The sequence below is a fragment of the Phocoena sinus genome, chromosome 3 (genome assembly GCF_008692025.1).
Source record: "Phocoena sinus isolate mPhoSin1 chromosome 3, mPhoSin1.pri, whole genome shotgun sequence".
Taxonomy (NCBI): Eukaryota; Metazoa; Chordata; class Mammalia; order Artiodactyla; family Phocoenidae; genus Phocoena; species Phocoena sinus.
In genome coordinates this window covers 77,331,115-77,358,296 of record NC_045765.1, presented here as the reverse complement: position 1 = coordinate 77,358,296, position 27,182 = coordinate 77,331,115, and the positions used below count along the sequence as shown (strand labels likewise).

The 27,182-nt window shown below is 40.2% G+C and overlaps 1 protein-coding gene across 1 annotated transcript in view; it reads left to right on the top strand.

The window, feature by feature from the left end:
- Window positions 1-3,851: 3,851 nt before the first annotated feature.
- The window catches only part of LVRN (laeverin), an 89,401-nt gene continuing 66,070 nt past the window's right edge, over window positions 3,852-27,182 (top strand). The window contains exon 1 of the mRNA XM_032627441.1: window positions 3,852-4,546. Within this exon, the coding sequence (XP_032483332.1) occupies window positions 3,852-4,546 (695 nt within the window). The remainder of the gene's footprint in view (window positions 4,547-27,182) is intronic.

Below are 27,182 nucleotides of genomic sequence, written 5' to 3'. Positions count from 1 at the left end.
TGCACTTGGGATGTCTCTCTGACTTCCAATGCTTGCCTGTATTCTCTTTCTCTTGCTGCAACCGTAATTTTCCTTTAAATAAAAGCTTAAATGAAAATACTCTGTGAAAGCTGGTGAATCCTTTCAAATAACCAAACTGGGGAAATCTTTGCAATGGTATGTACATAAACAATATAATAGCATGCAGCTGCAGAAAAGAATGTGAAAGATATCTCTGGACTGATATGGAAAGACATCCAGGATATATTGTTAAATGAAAGTGCAAGGTGCAGCACTGCATATTTAGTATAGTATTTTTTTAAGTAGGAAAGAAGAGACACACAAAGGTATATAATTGTAGTTGCTTGATTTGCATAAGGAAATACTGAAAGAATACAAAATAACTATGAAAATTATTAACTGTGGAAGTAGTGGAAGCAAGATATAAATTTTCATATTGTCTCAGTTTTTGAAACTTATGAATATGTTACCCATTCAAAAAAATTAAAATTTCGGGCTTTCCTGGTGGCGCAGTGGTTGAGAGTCGGCCTGCCGATTCAGGGACACGGGTTCGTGTCCCGGTCCGGGAAGATCCCTCATGCCGCGGAGCGGCTGGGCCCGTGAGCCATGGCTGCTGAGCCTGCGGGTCCGGAACCTGTGCTCCGCAACGGGAGAGGCCACAGCAGTAAGAGGCCCGCGTATTGCAAAAAAAAAAAAAAAAAAAAAAAAAAAAAAAATTAAAATTTCAAAGTAAATGAAGAAAGAAGGAAAATAAAAATTAGGTCATGTGGCCCAAGGGGGATAGTAAAGTATTACAGAGGTTTATAATAAATACCAAGAAAAAAAAGATGGAAAAATAATAGACATGCCAAAGAATAAGCATAAATAACAAAAGTAAATAGCAACACAAGATACCAAGAAGAAGTTTCCCTTGGGTAGCATATAAAAGGCTTGGATTATTGTTTAGCTTAGGATTTCTGAAGGGCAGCACTGATGACATTTTGGGTGGGGTACTTCTTTGTTGGAGGAGGCTGTCCTGTGCATTGTAGGACATCTAGCAATACCCTGGCCTCCACTCACTAGGTACCAGTTGCACCACTCCTGCAACATTGTGACAACAAAATATGTCTCTAAACATTGCCAGATATCCAGAGAAGGGGGCACCAAAAGTGATTCTCCCCAGTTGAGCATCACTGCTTTAGCTTATCTGAAGAGTGAGCAACTCATGAAAACATTTTTTTCTTTTTAATTTTCTAGAGACGTTTTCCCGGCAACTGATCTGTGTCCCAGAACTACTCTTTCACTGAGATGTCAAATCTTTCATATAAGAGTATTTTCTAGCTCTCTAAAAATTATTAACATAAGCATGACTCAACCAGTATGTTATTTTGCAACTTCTTTTGAGTGACATTAATGATTTATTAGGAATATTTTCCCTTTAATAAGATATTTAAATTGTTCAACCATTTAATGTGGTTTTATCACTTTGAAACTTTTTGTGTGGTAGCCAACCTCTATTTCTTTAATGATACTGGAGAAATGGAATTAAATAATCAGATCCACGTATACACTTTTCAGTAGAGTTTTTAATTTAAAATTGAAGGGAGGGACACTTCTAGTAGTTCTGTTACTGAGTCCTTTTCTTTTCCTTCCTTTTCTTTCCATTTCCTTTCTTCTCTTTCCTTTGTTTTTTAACCTTTCCTTGGGAGTCTGGAATCCATCAAAATCCTTCAAGAAATTGTCCAGGGAGTGGTAAGGCCAATAATTAATTAGCTCCATATCTGTGGCAATCCCCATCTGGCAATGACCTACACCCAGAGGGCCCTGCTACCTCAGTAGCTCACAATTCTGACAGTCTGACTGGTGGTAGGTCCTGTAGAGGGAAACGAAACAAGCTTCTCCTCCCTCAGCTCTACCCAGAATCTTCTGAGAGTGATGTATGTGGTCATAATTATTTTAAAATATGATTGTTCCATTTCTGAAGAAAGCAAACCAAACCTGTAATCAAGAGACTGGTCCAGGGCTTCCCTGGTGGCGCAGTGGTTGAGAGTCCACCTGCCGATGCAGGGGACACGGGTTCGTGCCCCGTTCCGGGAGGATCCCACATGCCGCGGAGCGGCTGGGCCCGTGAGCCATGGCCGCTGAGCCTGCGCGTCCGGAGCTTGTGCTCCCCACATGCCGCGGAGCGGCTGGGCCCGTGAGCCATGGCCGCTGAGCCTGCGCGTCCGGAGCTTGTGCTCCGCAACGGGAGAGGCCACAACAGTGAGAGGTCCGCATACCGCAAAAAAAGAAAGAAAAAAAAAAGAGAGACTGGTCCACAGATTACAGCACAACCATCTGCATGAGCCTGGTGTTAAGTCTCCTTTCTCCTCCCTGTCTTGTTCCAGAAGTCTTTTTGTTAATGTGATTAATTTCAGTTCGAGGAACTGGGAAGATCACATCTCCCAGGAGAATCACTTTCGTTTACCCTGCCTCTGACCTCAGGTGGAAGGGTTTCCTCATTGGAATGGAGATAACAGTTCCAAGCAGAAAAGCGAAGACCATTTTATGGCTGCGACGGAAAAATTCTCTTCATTCTGAAAAAAACTGAAGGAGTCTAAAGACGGGATACCCTCAAATAAATCATCGGCCAGCAGCAGGATCTTTAATCACCTCCCCTCCCTCTTCCCCAGCACCTCCTGAGTATTTGCAAAGCCATTCTCAATTCACTCGAGTGCATGCTTGCAGACTGGGAACTCGGCTCACAGGACGGGGAACTCTCCCAGAAGTATCCGATAAATAGCAAACAGATGCCGAGGATGCCAAAGACCTCGCCCGACTAGGGCACCGCCTGGGAGATGAGTTCCAGACAGCGGTTTCCTAGTGGAAAAGGCTGGCCACCGGACTCTATTATTCTCTGTGCTTGAAACCAGTAGGTTTCGAAAGGAGGGCATCCTTTTTCCCCGGGCAGGGGTGCGGAGAGCCAGACACTGCCCCAGGACTGGAAACCCCATCCCCGGCAGTTGCGGATCTAAGAGGCGGCTTCCCGCCGTGCCCCTTCCCAAGGTAAAGCGGCCCTCCACTCTCCATCATCTGGAGACGCAGACGCCACGCTCTCCGGTTTTTTGACGTCCCGTCTTCCAGCTCCACTTCCCAAGCTCGGAAAAGGCTCCGGGACACCCCTGACCCTGTTTCCAGCCTCGCACTTGTTGCCTGGGCCGCGTGAGGCCCGAGCTTATGCAGGAGGCGAATTTAGGGCCAAAAATTTGGCTCCGGAAGTTAGTTCGGACAGCGCGGCTGTCCCTAGCAGGTTCATTTCAAAGCATGTGCCCCAAAGTCCCGGTTCGTAAGCCCTCACCCCAGCCCCTAGCGCACGAATTCCCTAGGTAGTGGCCGGCAACTGTGCAGCCCGCAGCTCATCACTACAGTCAAGGAGTCGAGGGTGCTCTGTACCTGTCTCTTTTCCGACAACACCCGAAACCGCACCGGGTCACGCCCAACAGATCCCGTGAATCCAAATACCCGCCCCCCCGTCGGAGGTGCCCAAATTCGAGTTTGGTCCTACCGTCCCCTCCCTGCACCTACTCTGGAAGCTCCTCTGCGAGGTCTTTCCCTTCAGACCCAAAGGGGCGCGCGCTCAGTTGCTCCAGGTCCGCCTCTTCCCCAGGCCCTGGCGGGGGCGGGGGTGGGTAGGCAGGGACCTGGATCTGATTAGCTGGGAGGGGAAGCCGAGGTCCCAACAGCTCTCTCCTGTCTCCCAGGCTCCTCGAGGAGGAGGGAGGGACGGTACAAGAGAGGAGGGGCGGGGGTCCCATCACCGAGCACCCAGGCCGGGGGTCTGAGCCGCCGCCGCCGCCGGGCTCTCACTTCACCCCCAGCCCCGGGCTGCAGCCATGGGACCCCATTCCAGCTCCGGCTTCTACGTGAGCCGCGTGGTAGCCCTGCTGCTGGCCGGGCTGGCTGCCGTGCTCCTGCTGGCGCTGGCCGTACTCGCCGCCCTGTACGGCCACTGCGCGCGCGTCCCGCCGTCGGAGCTTTACGACCGCGGGGGCCCGCACGCCGCGCCCTCCCCGCCAGGCAGGCAGGAGCCGGCGCGGACCCCGAAGCCCGGCCCCACTCTGGAGACGGAGGTGGCGCCCACCCCGCGCAACTGGCGACCCCCGGGACCCTGGGACCAGCTGCGCCTGCCGCCCTGGCTCGTGCCGCTGCACTATGAGCTGGAGCTGTGGCCCCGTCTGAGGCCAGAAGAGCTCTCGGTGCCGGCGTTGCGCTTCACTGGCCGCGTGAACATCACCGTGCGCTGCATCGCGGCCACGGCGCGGCTGCTGCTTCACAGCCTCTTCCTGGACTGTGAAAGCGCCGAGGTGCGGGGACCACTGTCCCCGGACGCCGGAGACGCCACCGTGGGCCGCGTGCTGGTGGACGAGGTGTGGTTCGCGTTGGACATGCAGTACATGGTGCTAGAGCTCGGCGAAGCCCTGCAGCCCGGTAGCCGCTATGAGCTGCAGCTCAGCTTCTCTGGCCCGGTGTACCAGGACACCAGGGAGGGACTGTTCCTCAATCTCTACACGGACCAGGGTGAGCGCAGGTAAGGGCAGGCCGGCCCTGGCCTCCTCGGCCCCCGCCCCGCATTGCCCGCGCGCAGACTGCGGGTTCAGGTGCTTAGGTGCGCGTCTCCTGCCCTTCGCAAAGAAACCCACCCCATCCTTCGCGACGTTTTCTTTTAGAGTCAGAGGGTGAGCGCCTCCTTCCTCCCTTTCCCTCTTCCTTTGGCCAGGTTTCAGCCCCATCCCTGCCCATTCCAGTTCGTTTCTATCGTTGCCCCTTTTAAGGTCGCTGCTGCCCCAAAAGTTTATTTTCCTCTTCAGAGAACCCCTTTGTCCTCTAACCCAGAATTTACTTAGGGCAACGAGCAAACCCCTCGCTACTCAAAGTTTGGTCAAAAACTTTGAGTTGCTGGTCCGCGGTACCAACGTAACATCTGGGAGGTTGTTAGAAATGCAGACTCTTAAGCCCCACCCTCGACCAAGGGGATCCGAATATGCGTTTACCGGAGCTCCTCGGGCGATTCACCCGCGTTAGAGTTGGATAAGCACGGGGCTAGAGCACCGTTGCCGCTCTGCGGTTCCTCCCCAGCGCCTCTCTGCGCTTTTCCTGCTCTCTTTTGCCTGGGCGCTCCGTAAGTGCTGCTCTTGCAACAAATAGACCCACGTCGCGGCTGTTAGTTTCCATAATTTTTTTCTTTTTGCTAAGGTTCTCCAAAACTTCAGAATCCCCTTTCATTTCAGCCCTTCCATCCCCTGCCCGGGCCCCGCGTGTCGTTTTGCGGGTGAGCAGCGTCATCCCCTCCCCTCCCCGCTCTTTGACCGGCTACGTGCCAGAGTTTCGGGATTCAAAAAAAAAAAAAAGTAAAAGCGATGACAAGGGACCTCCCCTCTGAGTCTGCAGGCTCACATAGTGTACATGTGTTCTCTTTACACTCGTTTGCTATAGTGTCTCCCACGCGGAATGTTTCCAGCCCAAGAATTGCCTCTTTCCACGCTCTGGGACCACATTACTGACCCCCGGCGAGCGCGAGGGAAATGGTCTTTTTTTTTTTTTTTTTCTTTTTTCAAACTGGTGAGCTCCTGCTTCGCTCATGCAGTGGTGGAGCCTTTGCGGTTTACACAACTGCATGTACTTTGCCCTTTATTATTAGAGAAAATGTTCTCAGATGTTCTCTGAGGGAAAGAAACCCACTAAATTACCCCCTAACTCTTCTCCTGCACTATTTTCAAAACTTCAGGGGTTTAAAGTAAGTTTAATAAGCTGGCGTAAGTGGAAGCGTAATCTGTAACTTTTGTTTTTAAGGACAGTATGCTTGGTTTTTCTCTCAAAAATGCATCAATACCTGAGAAACAGTTTTGAAAAGTTTCTCATGAGTATAATGTGTTACTGGACTTATGGGCTCTGGAAACCTTTTGAAATAACTGTGTATTGTTAAGGTACAGGATTTTTCAGAGGGGGAGAAAAGGATGCTTTTTTGCACAGCTACCTGACAGTGTTTTCTGCCTTCAGTTAGCAAATCTTCATCTCTTCACCATCTCTTCCTTCTTCCTGTCTTAATGGGTCTTTGGCCTGGACAAACTGCCCTAGCAAACACGGGAAATGAAAGTCCCTTTCCATTTTTCTATTGTGCTGCCAACTCTAGTAGTAACTAGAAACCATATTTTGAGAGCTTTCAAATTCAAATAAGCAGAAAATTTAATAAAGTCCTACAGATGTTCATAGACCTAGGTGGAGCTCCAGAACTGGGGCATCTTGAGAGGAGCTGTCGCCTGGAAGTTGTTCTTCTGAGTCTCTGCTTCTGAAACCAGGAAGAAGAGAAACCTGCAGCTGAGCTTGAAGCCAAGGTCACAAAGAACCTGAACAAAATGATGACTTGTGATGAGGCAGATTTTGGAAGCCCAGCAGGCTTGAGTTTGAGCTGTGTCACTTGAGCCAGTCTCTTCACCTCTCTGAGTTTGTTGCCTCATTCATGGAATAGACATAATAAGTGTCAGCCTTTAGAATGTTGTGAGAATGAAGTGGGAAAGGGGGCACCGTGACTGGCATATAATCTGTGCGGTGATGGCTACTATCATTAGCTTGGGGTAAAATTATCCTGTTATCTAAACGTGGAAGCTGTCACGTTCCTGGTAGATACGATTCTAAGAAGATTTCTATATGCAGAGAAATTGCCCAATGTTTTCACATTTTTCATGGGGTGTCTGTAATTCCAGCTGCAGTGGTTGGAACGTATTTACTTCTGTTCTTTGATGGTCTCTAATCACAGTCCAGACAGGCTAATGTTTTAAAATAATTTTACTCAACTCTAACAGAAGAGAGAAAGAAGGTCAATCCAGAAAATACAAAGAGCATCACTATTTGACACTTCTAAGGTTTAGGTTACTATTTGCTAGCTTCAGAGGTTGCTGGGGATGCTTTCTACCTGTGCTCAGCCTTTCTCTACCTGACAGGTGACTTCACATTTCTGCCATATAGGAGCCATCTACTGGATACCTTGGACATGTGCATCTTCCATGTGTGGAAAGTTGAGAGCAAGATCCAAATGTTAATGTCCCTCTAAGCAGTATTTCCCAAACTTCATTCACTGGCATATGACTATTTTCAGATTTTGCCATATTCAGTATCTGTGGCCATATTATTTGCTAAAAAAGTTACTTGATTTAAACAAAAATGTTAAGTAGATTTATTGAAAAGCAACTCTATACCATTATTATAGATGGAAAACCATTTGAAATTTATAGAAAGGAATGGCACAGACTAATACAACGAAAACAAAACATTGTTAATAAGTTCTAGCTATCATTATTGTCTGCTGAAAGATCTGAAGGCTTTGAATCTGAAGGTTGCTCTCTCTTTCTTAAAAAAGGGAAATTAGAATTACATGTTCAAGATAAATAACACCAAAGCAATGCTTTCTCTTGACCTAATCAGCGTGATTCATAAAACTGAAAGGACTGACTTTATCGTGTGTGAGTCTGATCTATGTAATAGTCTGTCTGAGGGCTACCAAAAATCCCTCTCCATCTATACTTTGGAAAATCCTGCATTAGAGTAGTGGTTCACACTTTAATGTGCATCAGAAACACTAAAGGAGCTTATTAAACATGTAGATTCCAGGGGCACACCCTCAGAAATTCCAGATCAGTACACCGATATTCATAGCAACACTATTCACAATAGCTACAAGGTGGAAGCAACCCAAATGTCCACTGATGGATGAAGGGAAGACACAAAATGTGGTCTATACATACAATGGAATATTATTCAGCCTTAAAAAGGAAGGAAATTCTGACATATGCTACTACACAGATGAATCTCGGGGACATTATATAAGGGACCTAAAGTAGTCAAATTTATAGGGACATAAAGTAGAATTGTGGTTGCTAGGGGCTGGGGGAGTGAAGAGTTTTTTTGGCTGTATTGGGTCTTTATTGCTGTGTGCGGGCTTTAGTTGCGGCGAGCAGGGCCAACTCTTCGTTGCAGTGTGTGGCCTTCTCATTGTGCTGGCTTCTCTTGTTGTGGAACATGGGCTCTAGGCGCACAGGCTTCAGTAGTTGTGACACATGGGCTCAGTAGTTGTGGCTCACAGGCTCTAGAGTGCAGGCTCAGTAGTTGTGGCACACGGACTTAGTTGCTCCGTGGCATGTGGGATCCTCCCGGACCAGGGATCGAACCCATATCCCCCGCATTGGCAGGTGGATTCTCAACCACTGCGCCACCAGGGAAGTCCTGAGTGGGGAGTTTTTGTTTAATGAGTACAGAGTTTTAGTTTTGCAAGATAAAAAGTTCTGGAGACTGGTTGTACAACAATGTGAATGTACTTAACACCACTCAACGTTATACTTAAAAATGGTTAAGGTGATGAATTTTATGTTTTGTGTATTGGGTTGGTCAAAATTTTCGTTCATGTTTTTCCATAAGATGTTATGGAAAAACCCAAAGGAACTCTTTGGCCAACCCAATATTTTCCACAATTTAAAAAATTTTAAAAGCAAAAACTTTCCAGAGCAGTGAGTTTTGAGTGGGGTTTGGAAATTTACATATTTTAACAATTGCTGCGATAAACATCTTTTCGTGCTTATTTGCCATCTGTATGTATATCACTTCAATGAAATGTCTCTTCATGTCTTTTTTCCATTTTCTAATTGAATTGTTTTTTTATTTTATATTTATTTATTTGGCTGCATTGGGTCTTCATTGCTGTGAGCAGTCTTTCTCTAGTTGCGGCGAGTGGGGACTACTCTTCGTTGAGGTGCCTCAGGCTTCTCGTTGCGGTGGCTTCTCTTGCAGAGCATGCATGGGCTCTAGGCGTGCAAGCTTCAGTAGCTGTGGCATGTGGGCTTCAGTAGTTGTGGCTTGCGGGCTCTAGAGTGCAGGCTCAATAGTTGTGGCGCACGGGCTTAGTTGCTCTGCGGCATGTGGGATCTTCCCAGACCAGGGCTCAAACCGGTGTCCCCTGCATTGGCAGGCAGATTCTTAACCACTCTGCCACCAGGGAAGCCCGCTGAATGTTTTTTTTACAGTGGCATCCTGGGATTTTTAAAATATAATCTACATCTGAGTCCATTGTGAAATATGTGGCTTACAAATATCATTCTGCCTGTCTGTAACTTGTCTTTTAATCTTCTTAATAAGGTTTTCAGAGAGCAAAAGTTTTAATATTAAAGAAGTCCAATTTATTGGTATTTTTTATAGAACATACCTTTGGTGTAATGTCTAAGAATTCTTTTTTTAAAGACTTTGTTGGGTTTTTTTTGGAGACGTTTTAGGTTTACAACAAAATTTAGGGGGAAGTAGAGAGATTCCTCATATATCCCCTGCCTCCACACATGCATAGCCTTCCCCATTATCAATATCACTCACTAGAATGGCACTTTTTTTTTAAACTAAGGATGAATCTGTATCGGCACATCATAATCACCCCAAATTCATAGTTTACCTTAGGGTTTACTTTTGGTGGTGTATGTTCTATCTGTTTGGACAAATATATACTGACTTATAGCCATCATTATAATACCATACAGAGTATTTTCACTGCTCTAAAAATCCTTTGCTATCTGCCTATTCATCTTCCCACCCACCCACTCTGCCCAGCAACCACTGATCTTTTTATTGTCTGCATAGTTTTGCCTTTTCCATATGTCGTATAGTTGGAATCATACAGTATATCACCTTTTCAGCGTGGCTTCTTTCACTTAGCAATATGCATTTAAGGTTCCTCCATGTCTTTTCATGTTGCAATAGCTCATTTCTTTTTAGTGCTGAATAATATTCTATTGTCTGGATGTACCACAGTTTATTTATCTAGTCACCTACAGAAGGACATCTTTTCTGCTTCCAAGTTTTGACAGTTATGAAAAAAGCTGTTATAGACTCTGTGCACAGGTTTTTGTGTAGACATACATTTTCAACTACTTTAGGTAAATACCAAGAAACATAATTGCTGGATCATATGGTAAGCTTATGTTTAGTTTTGTAAGATACTGCCAAACTGTCTTCCAGAGTGGATATACCATTTTGTATTCCCATCAGGAATGAATGAGGGTTCCTTTTGCTCCATATTCTTGTCAGCATTTGATGTTGTCAGTGTTCTGGATTTAGGCCTATATTCTAATAAGTATCTCATTGTTTTAGTTTGCATTTCCCTGATGACATATGATGTGAAGTATCCTCTCATATGCTTTTCTGTATAATTTCTTTGGTGAGGTATCTGCTGAAGTCTTTGGCCCATTTTTTAATTGAGTTGTTTGTTTTCTTTTTTTTAATTTTATTTTATTCAAGTGTAGTTGATTTACAATGTTATTAATTTCTGCTGTACAGCAAAGTGATTCAGTTAACATACATAGAATGGAGTTGTTTGTTTTCTTTTGTTTTAAGATTTATTTATTTAATTTATTTTTGGCTGCATCAGGTCTTAGTTGCAGCATGCGGGCTCTTTGTTGAGGTGCATGGGCTTCTCTCTAGTTGTGGCATGAGGGTTTTCTCTTCTCTAGTTGTGGCTCACAGGCTCCAGAGTGCATGGGCTCTGTAGTTTGTGGCACACAGGCTCTAGCTGAGGCACACAAGCTCAGTAGTTGTGGCATGCAGGCTTAGTTGCCCCTTGGCATGTGGGATATTAGTTGCCTGACCAGGGATTGAACCCACGTCCCCTGCATTGTGAGGCGGATTCTTTACCACTGGACTACTAGGGAAGTCCGTGTTTGCTTATTGTTGAATTTTAAGAGTTCTTTGTATATTTTGGATAACAGTCCTTTATCAGATGTGTCTTTTGCGAATATATTCTGCCAGTCTATGGCTTGTCCTCTTATTCTCTTTATATTGTCTTTGACAGAACAGAATTTTTTAATTTTAGTGAAATCCAGCTTATCAATTATTTCTTTTATTGATCATGTCTTTGGTGTATTATCTTAAAAGACATCACCATACCCAAGATAATTTAGGTTTTCTCCTATGTTATCTTCTAGGAGTTTTATAATTTTACATTTTACATTTAGATCTATGATCCATTATGAGTTAATTTTTATGAAGGGTGTAAGGTCTGGGTCTAGATTCAGTTTTTTTTTGCATGTGGGTGTCCAGTAAGAGATTTTCTTTACTCCATGGTATTGCCTTTGCTTCTTTGTCAAAGATTAGTTGACTATATTTTTATGGGTCTATTTCTTGGCTCTCTATTTTATTCCCTTGATCTGTCTATTCTTTTGCCAATACCACACTGTCTTGATTATTTTAGCTTTATAGTAAGTCTTGAAGTCAGGTAGTGTAAATCTTCCAGCTTTGTTCTTCTCCTTCGATACTGTGTTAGGTATTCTGGTTTTTTTGCCTCTCACTATAAACCTTAGAATCATTTTGTCCAAATCCATAAACTTAACTTGCTAGGATTTTAAATGAGATTGCACTGAATCAATGGATCAAGTTGGGAAGAACTGATACGCTGATAATATTGAGTCTTCAGATCCATGAATATGGAATAACTCTCCACTTATTTAGTTCTTTTTAAAATTTCATTCATCAGAGTTTTCTATTTTTCCTTATCTAAATTTTGTACATATTTTGTTAGATTTATACCTAAATATTTCATTTTTAGGGACACTAATGTAAATGGCATTATGTTTTTAATTTCAAATCCATTTGTTCACTGTTGGTATATACGAAATAAATTGACTTTTGTATATTAACCTTATATCCTGAAAATTTGCTATAATTGCTTATTAGTTCCAGGAGGTTTTTGTCAATTCTTTTGGATTTTGTAGAAAACACAGATGATCATCTTATCTGTGAATAAGAGTGTTTTATTTCTTCCTTCCCAATGAATATATCTTTTATTTCCTTTTCTTGACACTGCATTTGGAAGGACTTCCAGTACAATGTTGAAAAGGAGTGGCAAGAGGGGACATCCTTGCCTTGTCCCTGATCTTAGTGGAAAGCTTCAAATTCTCACCATTTAGTATGATGTTAGCTGTAGATTTTCTTGTAGATGGCCTTTATTAAGATTAGGCAGTCCCCCTCTATTCTTACTTTACTGAGAATTTTAATTGTAAATGGGTGCTGGATCTTGGCAAATGCTTTCTTTGCATCTATTAATGGGTGATCATGTGATTTTTCTTATCTAGTCTGTTGATGTGATGGATAACATTAATTGATTTTTGAATGTTGAACTAGTCTTGCATACCTGGGATAAATTCCACTTGGTCGGGATATGTAATTCTTTTTATGCGTTGTTGGATTTGATTTACTAATATTTTGTTGAGGATTTTTGCGTCTCTGTTCAGGAGAGCTATTGGCCTGTAGTTTTCTTTTCTTATAATGTTTTGTTCTGGTTTTGGTGTTAGGGTAATGCTGGCCTCATAGAATGAGTTAGGAAGTATTCCCTTTGCTTCTATCCTGTGAAAGTGATTGTAGAGAATTGGTATTCCTTAAATGTTGGGTAGAATTTACCAGTGAACCCGTCTGGGCCTGGTGATTTCTATTTTGAAAGATTATTACTTATTGATTCAATTTCTTTAATAGATATAGGCTTTTTCAGATTGTTCCTTCTTGTGTGAGTTCTGGCAGATTGTATCTTTCAAGGATTGGTCCTTTTCATTTAGAGTATCAAATTTGTGGGCATAAATTAGTTCATAGTATTCCTTATTATCTTTTGAATGTCCATGGTATCTGTAGTGCTGTTCCCTCTTTCATTTCTGATATTGGTATTGATATAATGGATTAATATATACCATATCTGTTACTGTTTTCTATGTTTTTGCCCTTGCTCTTTTTCCCATTTTTGTCTTCCACTCTTTTTTTGCCTTTCTTTACTATGTTGAATTTTCCAGGCCATGAACACAGAATATCTGTTCATTTATTTAAATCTTTGATCTATTTCAACAGCATTTTAGCATTTTTAACATACAAATCCTATACCTGTTTTATTAGATTTATGCCTAAGTATTTAATTTTATTTGAGCAATTGTAAATAGTATTGTATTTTTAATTTTAGTTTTTATGTATCAGTTTCTACTGCAAAGAAATAGTGAGTTTTGTGTGCTTATCTTGTGTCCTAGGACTTGGTGATCTCACTTGCAAGTTCTAGGAGTTTTTGTTTTGTTTTTATAGATTCCTTGGGATTTTCTATGTAGATCATCATGTTATCTGCATACAGAGACAGTTTTATTTCTACTATTCCAATCCATATGCCATTTCTTTTCTTACCTTACTTTGCTGGCTGAAATTTCCAGCACTATGTTGGCCAAGAGTGATAAGTGTGGACATTCTTTTTCCCTAATGTTAGGGAGAAATTTTTTAGCCTTTCACTGTTCAGTATGATTTTAGGTGGAGGTTTTTTTGTATATGTTCCTTATCAAGTTGAAGAAGTTTCCCTCTATTCACAGTATTTCTGAGTTGCTTTTTTTTTTTTTAATCACAAATAGGTGTTGGATCTTGTCAAACACTGACATTACCGGTTACTGGATAGAACGTAATGGAAAATGGAGGATACAACAAAATTACCAAAAGAGTGCCTGAAGAAGATCTCAGAGCAAGATCCTTGTTCTTCCCTTTATGGTTAGCATGGTCTGCAACCAGTGTGGCTTCTAATTCATAGAGTAGAAATGGCTTAGGCCAATGGGCCCTGGATTGTGCATGTTTTCCTTGTGATCTATTTGAGGTCAAAGGGGATCTAGAATTTTGCACATGGGATAAGAACATTGACTAGGGAGCTAAAGAGGGGCCACCATGCCAGGGATCAAAGTAAATGTGTTGCAGTGAATGCTGTGGAGTAGTTGTGCAAGGTGTGGTCCAGAGGGAGTTGCAGCCAGACTCAGAGGACTGGCCGTGTGTTCAAGAGCCCAGATGAGTGCCGTGTTATCAGTGGGAACTGCTGAGCCTTGACTGTTGTGAAGGAATGGTTACAAGTCATACCAGTCAAGAGAATGCAGTCACATCAATATGGCAAATCCAAGAAGTCCTCTCCTGTCAAGAGGTCTCCTCCTTCTCTGCCCTTCCCCAGTTTGGCATCTGGGTGTAGGAGAAAGCTTCTTAGTTCTCATGCCCTTAGGAAATAAAAGAGCCCTGAAAGGGAATTTGGATTTTAAATGACTATCCCCCCAAACAAGACTGTTTTAAAATCAGTAACGATGAGTAACCTGTAATTGGCAAGCTTGCGTTCTTTTCCTCTACCATCAGTGAGAATATGGGTTCCAGAATATGAAGTTATAGGACAGATTGCTTTACACATCTGAGTTCTGGTAAGTAAATTTTGACAATTAATTCTCTTCATGTAAAATAAATGTTTCCTCCAACACTAATGACTAGAGCTTATAACATTCCTATTCATCCAAGCTTTCCAAACAATTATTACCAAGGACTCCATAAACCAGTGTACTCCAAAACTATATTTTGTACCAGTTGCTTCTGACCTTTGGAAACCATTGCAGAGAATACTTATGCTAAAGGCCAGTTTCTCAGCTTATCAAGGTCTGATTAGTCACCTGATAAAAAAGGTACTAGGAAAACTGAAATAAAAAACATCTTGTGTTCTTTCCTTTCCTGATAAGTACAACTCGCTCAGATGGCCCTAGACTGTACAGAATGGCTAATAGGTTGTCTTTGGCCATTTTAAAGATGTAAGGAGACCTTTTCTGAAATATCTTCCTGAGGGTAAAATTGGTTACAGCACTACTGAGAATATTAGGGGACCATGTTCCACTAGTACATCTTGCAAGATGAACTTGGCCTTCCCTGAGACCCTTGTTCATAATCACTAACCCCAATTAATAAATACACACCTTTGGGGTCTCTTTCATTAGCGTGATATTATACCGTTACTAGCTATGAGAATTTTTAAATATGCCCCTCTTCATTTACTGTGTGCAAGATATATGTACGGTATAAGATGGATGTGAGAAGTATGGGATCTAACTCCATAAAAACAACTTAAAAACATGACAGTAATATCACTGTTTGCAGATGACATGATACTATACATAGAGAATCCTAAAGATGCTGCCAGAAAACTACGAGAGCTAATCAATAAATTTGATAAAGTAGCAGGATACAAAATTAACGCACAGAAATCTCTTGCATTCCTATACACTAATGACGAAAAATCTGAAAGAGAAATTAAGGAAACACTCCCATTTACCATTGCAACAAAAAGAATAAAATACCTAGGAATAAACCTACCTAAGGAGACAAAAGACCTGTATGTAGAAAACTATAAGACACTGATGAAAGAAATTGAAGACGATACAAACAGATGGAGAGATATACCATGTTCTTGGGTTGGAAGAATCAACATTGTGAAAATGGCTATACTACCTAAAGCAATCTACAGATCCAAAGCAATCCCTATCAAACTAGCAATGGCATTTTTCACAGAACTGGAACAAAAAATTTCACAATTTGTATGGAAACACAAAAGACCCCAAATAGCCAAAGCAATCTTGAGAAAGAAAAACGGAGCTGGAAGAATCAGGCTCCCTGACTTCAGACTATACTACAAAGCTACAGTCATCAAGACAGTATGGTAGTGGCACAAAAACAGAAAGATAGATCAATGGAACAGGATAGAAAGCCCAGAGATAAACCCATGCACATATGGTCACCTTATCTTTGATAAAGGAGACAAGAATATACAATGGAGAAAAGACAGCCTCTTCAATAAGTGGTGCTGGGAAAACTAGACAGCTACATGTAAAACAATGAAATTAGAAGACTTCCTAAAACCACACACAAAAATAAACTAAAAATGGATTAAAGACCTAAATGTAAGGCCAGACACTTTAAAACTCTTACAGGGAAACATAGGCAGAACACTCTATGACATAAATCACAGCAAGATCCTTTTTGACCCACCTCCTAGAGAAATGGAAATAAAAACAAAAATAAACAAATGGGACCTAATGAAACTTAAAAGCTTTTGCACAGCAAAGGAAACCACAAGCAAGATGAAAAGACGGCCCTCAGAATGTGAAAAAACCTTTGCAAACAAAGTAACTGACAAAGGATTAATCTCCAAAATATACAAGCTGCTCATGCAGCTCAATATCAAAAAAACAAACAACCCAATCCAAAAATGGGCAGAAGATCTAAATAGACATTTCTCCAAAGAAGATATACAGATTGCCAACAAACACATGAAAGGATGCTCAACATCACTAATCATTAGAGAAATGTAAATCAAAACTACAATGAGGTATCACCTCACACCAGTCAGAATGGCCATGATCAAAAAATCTACAAACAATAAATGCTGGAGAGAGTGTGGAGAAAAGGGAACCCTCTTGCACTGTTGGTGGGAATATAAATTGATGCAGCCACTATGGAGAACAGTATGGAGGTTCCTTAAAAAACTAAAAATAGAACTACCATATGACACAGCAATCCCACTACATATCCCCTGAGAAAACCGTAGTTCAAAAAGAGACATGTACCACAATGTTCATTGCAGCACTATTTACAATAGCCAGGACATGGAAGCAACCTAAGTGTTCATTGACAGATGAATGGATAAAGAATATGTGGCACATATATACAATGGAATATTACTCAGCCATAAGAAGAAACAAAACTGAGTTATTTGTAGTGAGGTGGATGGACCTAAAGTCTGTCATACAGAGTGAAATAAGTCAGAAAGAGAAAAACAAATACCGTATGCTAACACGTATATATGGAATCTTAAAAAGAAAAATCGTTCTGATGGGCCTAGGGGCAGGACAGGAATAAAGACGCAGATATAGAGAATGGACTTGAGGACCTGGGGAGGGGGGAAGGGTAAGCTGGGACGAAGTGAGAGAGTAGCATTAACATATATACACTACGAAGTGTAAAATAGATAGCTAGTGGGAAGCAGCAGCATAGCACAGGGTGATCAGCTCTGTGCTTTGTGACCACCTAGAAGGGTGGGGGAGGGAGGGTGGGAGGGAGATGCAAGAGGGAGGGGATATGGAGATATATGTATACATATGGCTGATTCACTTTGTTATATAGCAGAAAATAACACACCATTGTAAATCAATTATACTCCAGTAACGTTGTTTAAAAAAAAATGAGAGTACTAGAGCCACCTCTTTTTCTTATTGGCGTAAGTCAATTGAGAGGGTTTAGACTGTGTTAAAAAAACAAAATTCAACTGAGTACATGTATTCAGTGATGCATAAATCAGGCAGCATCCCATCTAGCAAATAGGAAGGTGCTCCCAGGAGCTGTACAAAATGAAAGACTTTTATAGGCAGAACGGGGCAGGACAAGGAAGTCATACTAGCAAAAAACTGATTGTTCAGGGCAAGGTCACCTTTCTTTAGGGGTGACTGTGGTCTATCAGACATATAACCTCACTAGTGCTGACTAGGTAATTCCAGGTTGAGTGGTTTAAGATTCCATTCCTGGGAGAAGGGGAAACTCTAATTAAGTATCAAGTCTCGGTTTGGTGATGTGGGGCATAGTACCAATGACTCCATTGTGGGCCTGTTGTCTTGTTTCTAACAAATGAGATCTTTTAAGTTCACTGTGAAGAAAACGTCTTCTCTTTGTTTGAAAAGTTTGAAGGTCAAATCTACATTAGAAATGGCAACACTTGCTTAACCTGCTCATAGCACTTTTGAGAGAATGTGCCCTACACAGGCCATGCTCTGTACCAGTGACCTTCTCTCCATATTCCTGTTCCAGCTTTCTTATGATTACTATTTACATGATGTATCTTTTCTTAACTTTTACTTTTAATCTATATGTGTCTTGATAATAAAAGTGAATTTCTTATTGAAACATAGTGTTAGGTCTTACAGTCTGACAATCTCTGCCCTTTAGTTGGGGTGTTTAGACTATTTACATTTGATGTAGTTATTGAGTTGATTGGATTCAAATCTACCATCTTGCTATTTGCTCTCTATTGTCTAAACTGTTTTTTATTTTATTTTTCTCTTCTTTTGGATTGAGTAGTTTTTAATATTCCATTTAATATTAACTTGGCTAATTAGCTATGTCTTTTTGTGTGTGGTGAGGTGAGAAGTAGAGCAGGAGGATTGCTCTAGTGTTTACAATATGTGTCCCAACTTATCACAGACTACATTCAAATGGAACTATACCCACTTTACGTATAATATATAAATCTTAGAAGAACATGTTTCTGTTTTCCCCCTCCTATCCTTTGTGCTACAGCTGCTACACATCTTACTTTTACATAGGTTATTAACCCTACCATATACTGTTATTGTTCTTCCTTTAAACAATTAATTACTTTAAGATAAATTTTTACAAGAGAAAAAATTTTTATTTACTTACATATATACCATCTCCAGGGCTCTTCATTCCTTTGTGCACATCTAAGTTTCCATGTTATATTATTTTCTTTCACCTGAAAGACTTTGACATTTCTTCAAGTTCAGGTCTACTGGTGATAAATTCTCTCAGTTTTTGTCTGTCTGAAAACTTTTACTTTTCCTTCATTTTTGAAAGATATTTTTGCTCAGTATAGAATTCTTGATTGGTGGGGTTTTGTTTTAAATTTCAGCAGTTTAAGGATGTTATTTCATTGACTTATGGCTTGAATAATTTCTGAAGAGAAGTCTAGGGATTTTAATTTTTGTTCCTCTGTATGAGATTTGCTCTTCTGTGGTAATCATATGATTTTTCTTTTTTAATTTGTTACTATGGCAAATTACACTGATTGACTTTCTTTTTTTTTTTTTTTTTTTTTTTTTTGCGGTACGTGGGCCTCTCACTGTTGTGGCCTCTCCCGTTGCGGAGCACAGGCTCCGGACGCACAGGCTCAGCGGCCATGGCTCACGGGCCCAGCCGCTCCGCGGCATGTGGGATCCTCCGGACTGGGGCTCGAACCCCCGTCCCCTGCATCGGCAGGCGGACTCTCAACCACTGCGCCACCAGGGAAGCCCTGATTGACTTCCTAATATTAAACTAAGTTTGTATTGCCATGATAAATCCCACTTGGTCTTGATGTATTATCCTTTTATATTTTGTTGCATTCAACTCACTAAAATTTTGTTTATAATTTTTGCATCTATGTTCATGAGACATATAGACTTGTGGCTTTTTGTTTTGTTTTGCTTTTTATCTTGCAATGTCTTTGTCTGGTTTTGGTATCAGAGTAACACTGGCTTCAAATAATAAATTTGGAGGTATTCCTTCTTTAATTTTCTGGAAATATTCATGTAGAATTAGTATTATTTCTTCTTTAAATGCTTGATTGAGTTTCACCAATGAAGCCACCTGGGCTTGGAGCTTCTTTGTGAGATGGTTTTTAACTACAAAATAAGCTTCCTTAATAGATATAGGACTATTCAGGTTATCTATCTCTTTATGAGTGAGCTTTGGTAGTTTAAGTCTTTCAAGGAATTTGTCCATCTAATCAAAGTTGCCAAATTTATAAGTATAAAGTTGTTCAAAATATTCCTTTCCTCTTGTTATTTTAATATCTGTAGAATCTGTAGTGATGTCACCTCTTTCTTTCCTGATATTGGTCATTTGTGTCTTCTCTCTTTGGGGAGCTGGAGCCCTGGTTCTGTTACCACTCCTGTCCCTTACTAGTTGTCTAACCAGTTGCATAAATTCCCAGGGCTTCAGCTTTTACATCTGTAAATTAAGAGAGTGGAGCTCTGTAAAGTCTCTTCCACTTCTGATAGTCAACAAGTTTGACCTGTCTGTCTAGAGATTTATCTACTTTATTAATCTTCTTGTAGAACCAGTTTTTTGTTTCATACATTTCCTCTATTTTTCTGTTTTTTATATCAGTACTTCATACATTAATCTTTATTATTTCCTTTTTTTGCTTTGGGCTTCATTTCCTTTTCTTATTCTGTTTTCTTAAGGTGGGTGCAAGGTCATTGATTTAAGATCTTCTTTCTCCTCCAATATAGGCATTTAATGCTATAAATTTTCCACTAACTACTGCTTTAGTGACATGCCACAGATGATGTTATGTTGCTTTTTCATTTTCATTCAGTTGAAAATACTTTCTAATTTCCCTTTTGATGTCTTCTTTGACTCGTGGGTTACTTAGAACTGTTTATTTTGTTTCCAAATATTTGTGCATTTTCTCATTTTTTTAATTGAACCCCTGATATTTTAAATTTTATGTTGCTGAATGCTGCATTTTGTTATATTGCTTTAATGAATGATGGCCTTTTTTTGAATAGGCACATAAATTACTTGGTGATCCTTTTGATCCTTGTTTGATCTCTTGAGTCTTGTGTTTAAGCACTTTTAGAGTGGATCTAAAGTCGCCTTTACTCTAGGGCTAGTTTAGTTCACTATGCAGGCATTACCCTTCTGGTCTCTGTTGAAAAATCCAAATATTCTGGAGATGTCTATACTCTGGTTTGTGGAAGCTTGAACAACTCCTAGCACTATGTGAACTCTGGGAATTGTTCAGCTTTTCCCTCCCTGGTAGCTATTCTTTCCCTGACAGATTTTCTTTGCTTGAGCTTCTGAAGTGCAGATTACTATTTGACCAAAGACTCGAGGGGGATTCTATGCAGATTTCTGGGTGTCTTTCTCTGCATACCTACTCCTTCCTTATAGTCTACCCTGCAAATTCTAGCTATTTAGGTCTCCCTGAGCATCCAACTCTGCCTCCTCAACTTAGTGAGACAACTGAACTCTGTTTCAGTTCTCCTTCCCTGTGCTGCAGTTTAGAAATCACTTCCAGATAGAAAGACAAGGTGATTGTAGAGTTCAACTTCTTTGTTTCTCTTCTCTTGGGAATCACAGTCCTGTGCGTCCTGTTATCCAATGTCTGAAATCAGTTGTTTCATATATTTCATCAGGTTTTTTAGTTGTTTTCAGCAGAAGGCTAATTCTAGCCTTTGCTGCTTCCTTATGCTGGAAATAGAAGTCTTATCATCTCTCGGTAATGCTATTAATTATGAAGTTAATCCTCAGTCATCTTCATGATATCTTACTTTAATTTTAGTATTTGTGACATTATATACTTCAAGCAGGCAGTGCATGGAAAAGACCCTGGGCTTGGGAGCTGGAGCCCTGGTTCTGGTACCATCCCTACCACTTACTAGTTATCAAATCAGTTGCATAAATTTCCTGGGTGTCAGCTTCCCCATCTGTAAACTAAGATGGTGGAACTCTCCAAGGTCTCTTCCAATTTTGAAATTCAATGAAAGAGAGAATGTATGAGAGAGCAGACAACAGAAGCAAGAAAACTACAATCCTGCAGAATGTGGAACGAAAACCACATTCACAGAAAGACAGACAAAATGAAAAGGCAGAGGGCTATGTACCAGATGAAGAAACAAGATAAGACTACAGGGGCTTCCCTGGTGGCGCAGTGGTTGAGAGTCTGCCTGCCGATGCAGGGGATGTGGGTTCATGCCCCAGTCTGGGAGGATCCCACATGCCGCGGAGCAGCTAGACCCGTGAGCCATGGCCGCTGAGCCTGCGCGTCTGGAGCCTGTGCTCCGCGACGGGAGAGGACACAACAGTGAGAGGCCCGTGTACTGCAAAAAAAAAAAAAAAAAAAAAGATAAGACCCCAGAAAAGCAATTAAATGAAGTGAAGATAAGCAACCTTCCAGAAAAAGAATTCAGAGTAATGATAGTGAAGATGATCCAGGACCTTGGAAAAAGAATAGAGGCAAAGATCTAGAAGATGCAAGAAATGTTTAACAAAGACCTAGAAGAATTAAAGAACAAACACCTAGAAGAATTAAAGAACAAACAAACAGAGATGAACAATACAATAACTGAAATGAAAAATGCACTAGAAGGAATTAAAAGCAGAATAACTGAGGCAGAAGAACAGATAAGTGACCTGGAAGACAGAATGGTGGAATTCACTGCTGTGGAACAGAATAAAGAAAAAAGAATGAAAAGAAATGAAGACAGCCTAAGAGACCTCTGGGACAATATTAAACATAACAACATTCACATTATAGGGGTCCCAGAAGGAGAAGAGAGAGAGAAAAGACACAAGAAAATATTTGAAGAGATTATAGTTGAAAACTTCCCTAACATGGGTAAGGAAACAGCCACCCAAGTCAAGGAAAGGCAGAGAGTCCCAGGAAGGATAAACCCAAGGAGAAACACACCAAGACACATAGTAATCAAATTGACAAAAATTAAAGACAGAGAAAAATTATTAAAAGCAAAAGGGAAAAATAATGACAAATAACATACAAGGGAACTCCCATAAGGTTAACAGCTGATTTATCAGCAAAGACTTTACAAGCCAGACGGGACTGGCATGATACATTTAAAGTGATGAAAAGGAAGAACCTTCAATCAAGATTACTCTACCTACCAAGGATCTCATTCAGACTTGATGGAGAAATCAAAAGCTTTACAGACAGGCAAAAGCTAAGAGAATTCAGCACCAGCAAACCAGCTGTACAACAAATGCTAAAGGAACTTCTCTAAGTGGGAAACACAAGAGAAGAAAAGGACCTAGAGAAACAAACCCAAAACAATTAAGAAAATGGTAATAGGAACATACATATCAATAATTACCTGAAATGTGAATGGATTAAATGCTCCAACCAAAAGATGTAGACTGGCTGAATGGATACAAAAACAAGACCCACATATATGGTGTCTACAAAAGAGCCACTTCAGACCTAGGGACACATACAGACTGAAAGTGAGGGGATGGAAAAAGATATTCCATGCAAATAGAAATCAAAACAAAGCTGGAGTAGCAATTCTCATATCAGATAAAATAGACTTCAAAAGAAAGACTGTTACAAGAGACAAAGAAGGACACTACGTAAGGATCAAGGGATCAATCCAAGAAGAAGATATAACAATTATAAATATATATGCACCCAACATAGGAGCACCTTAATACATAAGGCAAATGCTAACAGCTGTAAAAGAGGAAATTGACAGTAACACAATAATAGCGGGGAACTTTAACACCTCACTTACGCCAATGGACAGATCATCCAGACAGAAAATAAATAAAGAAACACGAGCTTTAAATAACACAATAGACCAGATGGATTTAATTGACATTTGTAGGACATTCCATCTGAAAACAGCAGATTACACTTTCTTCTCAAGTGCACACAGAACATTCTCCAGGATAGATCATATCTTGGGTCACAAATCAAGCCTCGGTAAATTTAAGAAAATTGAAATCATATCAAGCATCTTTTCAGACCACAACGCTATGAGATTATAAATCAATTACAGGGAAAAAATGTAAAAAACATAAACATGTGGAGGCTAAACAATATGTTACTAAATAACCGAGAGATCATTGAAGAAATCAAAGAGGAAATAAAAAAATACCTAGAGACAAATGATAATGAAAACACGATGACCCAAAACCTATGGGATGCAGCAAAAGCAGTTCTAAGAGGGAAGTTTATAGCAATACAATCCTACCTCAAGAAATAAGAAAAATCTCAAATAAAAAAATCTAACTTTACACCTAAATGAACTAGAGAAAGAGGAACAAATAAAACCCAAAGTTAGTAGAAGGAAAGAAATAATAAAGATCAGAGCAGAAATAAATGAAATAGAAACAAAACAATAGCAAAGATCAATAAAACTAAATGCTTGTTCTTTGAGAAGATAAACAAAATTGATAAACCATTAGCCAGACTCATCAAGAAAAAGAGGGAGAGGACTCAAATCAATAGAATTAGAAATGAAAAAGGAAAAGTTACAATGGACACCGCAGAAATACAATGCACCAAAAGAGACTACTACAAGAAACTCTATGCCAATAAAATGGACAACCTGGAAGAAATGGACAAATTCTTAGAAAGGTATAACCTTCCAAGACTGAACCAGGAAGAAATAGAAAATATGAACAGACGAATCACAAATAATGAATTGAAACTGTGATTAAAAATCGTCCAACAAACAAAAGCCCAGGACCAGATGGCTTCACAGGTGAATTCTTTGAAACATTTAGAGAAGAGCTAACACCCATCCTTCTCAAACTCTTCCAAAAAATTTCAGAGGAAGGAACACTCCCAAACTCATTCTATGAGGCCACCATCACCCTGATACCAAAACCAGACAAAGATACTACAAAAAAAGAAAATTACGGACCAATATCACTGATGAATATAGATGCAAAAATCCTCAAGGAAATACTAGCAAACAGAATCCAACAACACATTAAAAGGATCATACACCATGATCAAGTGGGATTTATCCTAGGGATGCAAGGATTCTTCAATATACACAAATCAGTTGATGTAATATACCATATTAACAAATTGAAGAATAAAAACCATATGATCATCTCAATAGATGCAGAAAAAGCTTTTGAAAAAATTCAACACCCATTTATGGTAAAAACTCTTCAGAAAGTGGGCATAGAGGGAACCTACCTCAACATAATAAAGGCCATATATGAAAAACCCACTGCAAACATCATTCTCAATGGTGAAAAACTGAAAGCATTTTCTCTCAGATCAGGAACAAGACAAGGGTATCCACTCTAGCCACTCTTATTCCACATAGTTATGGAAGTCCTAGCCACAGCAATCAGAGAAGAGAAAGAAATAAAAGGAATCCAAATTGGGAAAGAAGAAGTAAAACTGGCACTGTTTGCTGATGACATGATACTATATAGAGAGAATCCTAAAGTAGCCACCAGAAAACTACTAGAACTTATCAATGAATTTGGTAAAGTTGCAGGATACAGAATTAATGCACAGAAATCTCTTGCATTCCTATACACTAACAGTGAAGGATCCGAAAGAGAAATTAAGGAAACAATCCCATTCACCATTGCAACAAAAAGAGTAAAATACCTAGGAATAAACCTACCTAAGGAGGTAAAAGACCTGTACTCAGAAAACTATAAGACACTGATGAAAGAAATCAATGATGATACAAACAGATGGAGAGATATACCATGTTCTTGAATTGGAAGACTCAATATTGTGAAAATGACTATACTACCCAAAGCAATCTACAGATTCAATGCAATCCCTATCAAATTACCAATGGCATTTCTTGCAGAACTAGAGCAAAAAATTTTTAAATTTGTATGGAGACACAAAAGGCCCCGAATAGCAAAAGAAATCTTGAGGGGAAAAAAAACGGAGCTGGAGAAATCAGACTCCCTGACTTCAGACTATACTACAAAGCTACAATCATCAAGACAATATGGTACTGGCACCAAAACAGAAATATAAATCAATGGAATAGGATAGAAAGCCCAGAGATAAACCCACGCATCTATGGTCAACTAGTCTATGACAAAGAAGGCAAGGATATACAATGGAGAAAAGACAGTCTCTTCAATAAATGGTGCTGGGAAAACTGGACAGACACATGTAAAAGAATGAAATTTGAACACTTCCTAACACCATACACAAAAATAAACTCAAAATGGATTAAAGACCTAAATATAAGCCCGGACACTATAAAACTCTTAGAGTAAAACATAGGCAGAACAGTCTTTGACATAAATCACAGCAAGATCTTTTTTGACCCACCTCCTAGAGTGATGGAAATAAAAACGAAAATAAACAAATGGGATGTAATAAAACTTAAAAGCTTTTGCACAGCAAAGGAAACCATAAACAAGACGAAAAGATAACCCTCAGAATGGGAGAAAATATTTGCAAACGAAGCAACTGACAAAGGATTAGTCTCCAAAATGTACAAGCACCTCATGCAGCTCAATATCAAAAAAAACAAACAACCCAATCCAAAAATGGGCAGAAGACCTAAATAGACATTTCTCCAAAGAAGACATACAGATGGCCAAGAGGCACATGAAAAGCTGCTCAACATCACTAATTATTAGAGAAATGCAAATGAAAACTACAATGAGGTATCACCTCACACCAATTAGAATGGGCATCATCAGAATATTTACAAACAACAAATGCTGGAGAGGGTGTGGAGAAAAGAGAACCCTCTTGCACTGTTGGTGGGAATGTAAATTGATACAGCCACTCTGGAGAACAGTATGGACATTCATTAAAAAGGTAAAAATAGAATTACCATATGATCCAGCAATCCCACTATTGGGCATATACCCAGAGAAAACCATAATTCAAAAAGACATATGCACCCCAATGTTCATTGCAGCACAATTTACAATAGCCAGGTCATGGAGGCAACCTAAATGCCCATCGACAGATGAATGGATAAAGAAGATGTGGTACATATATACAATGGAATATTACTCATCCATAAAAAGGAGCAAAATTGGGTCATTTGCAGAGAAGTGGATGGACTTGGAGACTGTCATACAGAGTGAAGTAAGTCAGAAAGAGAAAAACAAATATCGTATATTAACGCATATATGTGGAATCTAGAAAGATGAACCAGTTTGCAAGGCAGAAATAGAGACACCGATGTAGAGAACAAATGTATGGACACCAAGGGGGGAAAGTGGGCGGTGGTTGTTGGTGGTGGTGGGATGAATTGGGAGATTGGGATTGACATATATACACTAACATGTATAAAACAGATAAGTAATAAGAACCTGCTGTGTAAAAACAAAATTAAATTAAAATAAAATAAAAACCAACCGAAATTTAAGGAAAAAAAGAGAGCGAATGTATGAATCCTTTTCTTGTGCAGTATCCTTTAGGAATACTTGTATTTCTGATCACCCCATTTCCTTTTTAAAAGATAAGAAAAAATACGGTAGTATTTAGAGAAATGAAAATAGAAAAATCAAGAGGTGGGAGTGGCTTGTTAGTGTCAAATGCCTGAAGAAAATTAAGATCTTTATTTGGGACAAATTACGGTGAAAAGAGCATGATCAAGGTCAATCATTTTGTGCAGGTGTCCAAAGAGTGAGCAGTGAATTTAAAAAGACTCCCTTCCAGTTTCTGTTTATGCAGGAAATCTGGCACAGTCCTCAGGGTATGACACACAAGAGAGAAATTTGAGTAATATTAGGAAAGAATTTAGAAGTCTCAAAACAAGGTCAGTGAACTCAAGTGCCAAGCACATGATATCGCTGGTGTCACAGAGAAAAGAGGTCAGTTCATTACCTTATAGAGCTGTTGAACCCACACATTTTATGTGGCTGAGCAGTTTTCTCTGGGAGATGGTTTGCTCATCAGAGGTTTAGATCCTGTATCTTTTGAAAACAAGTGTAACTAGCATATTGAAATACCACACCTCATAATTCAGTAAAAATGCAATCATTTTTCTCCCACTGTCCTTTTACAATTTAGTCTCTGGGATAATAGCTCTTGCTCCTGCATGTATACTCTAGCAACCCATAATTTCCTGCTAATTCTT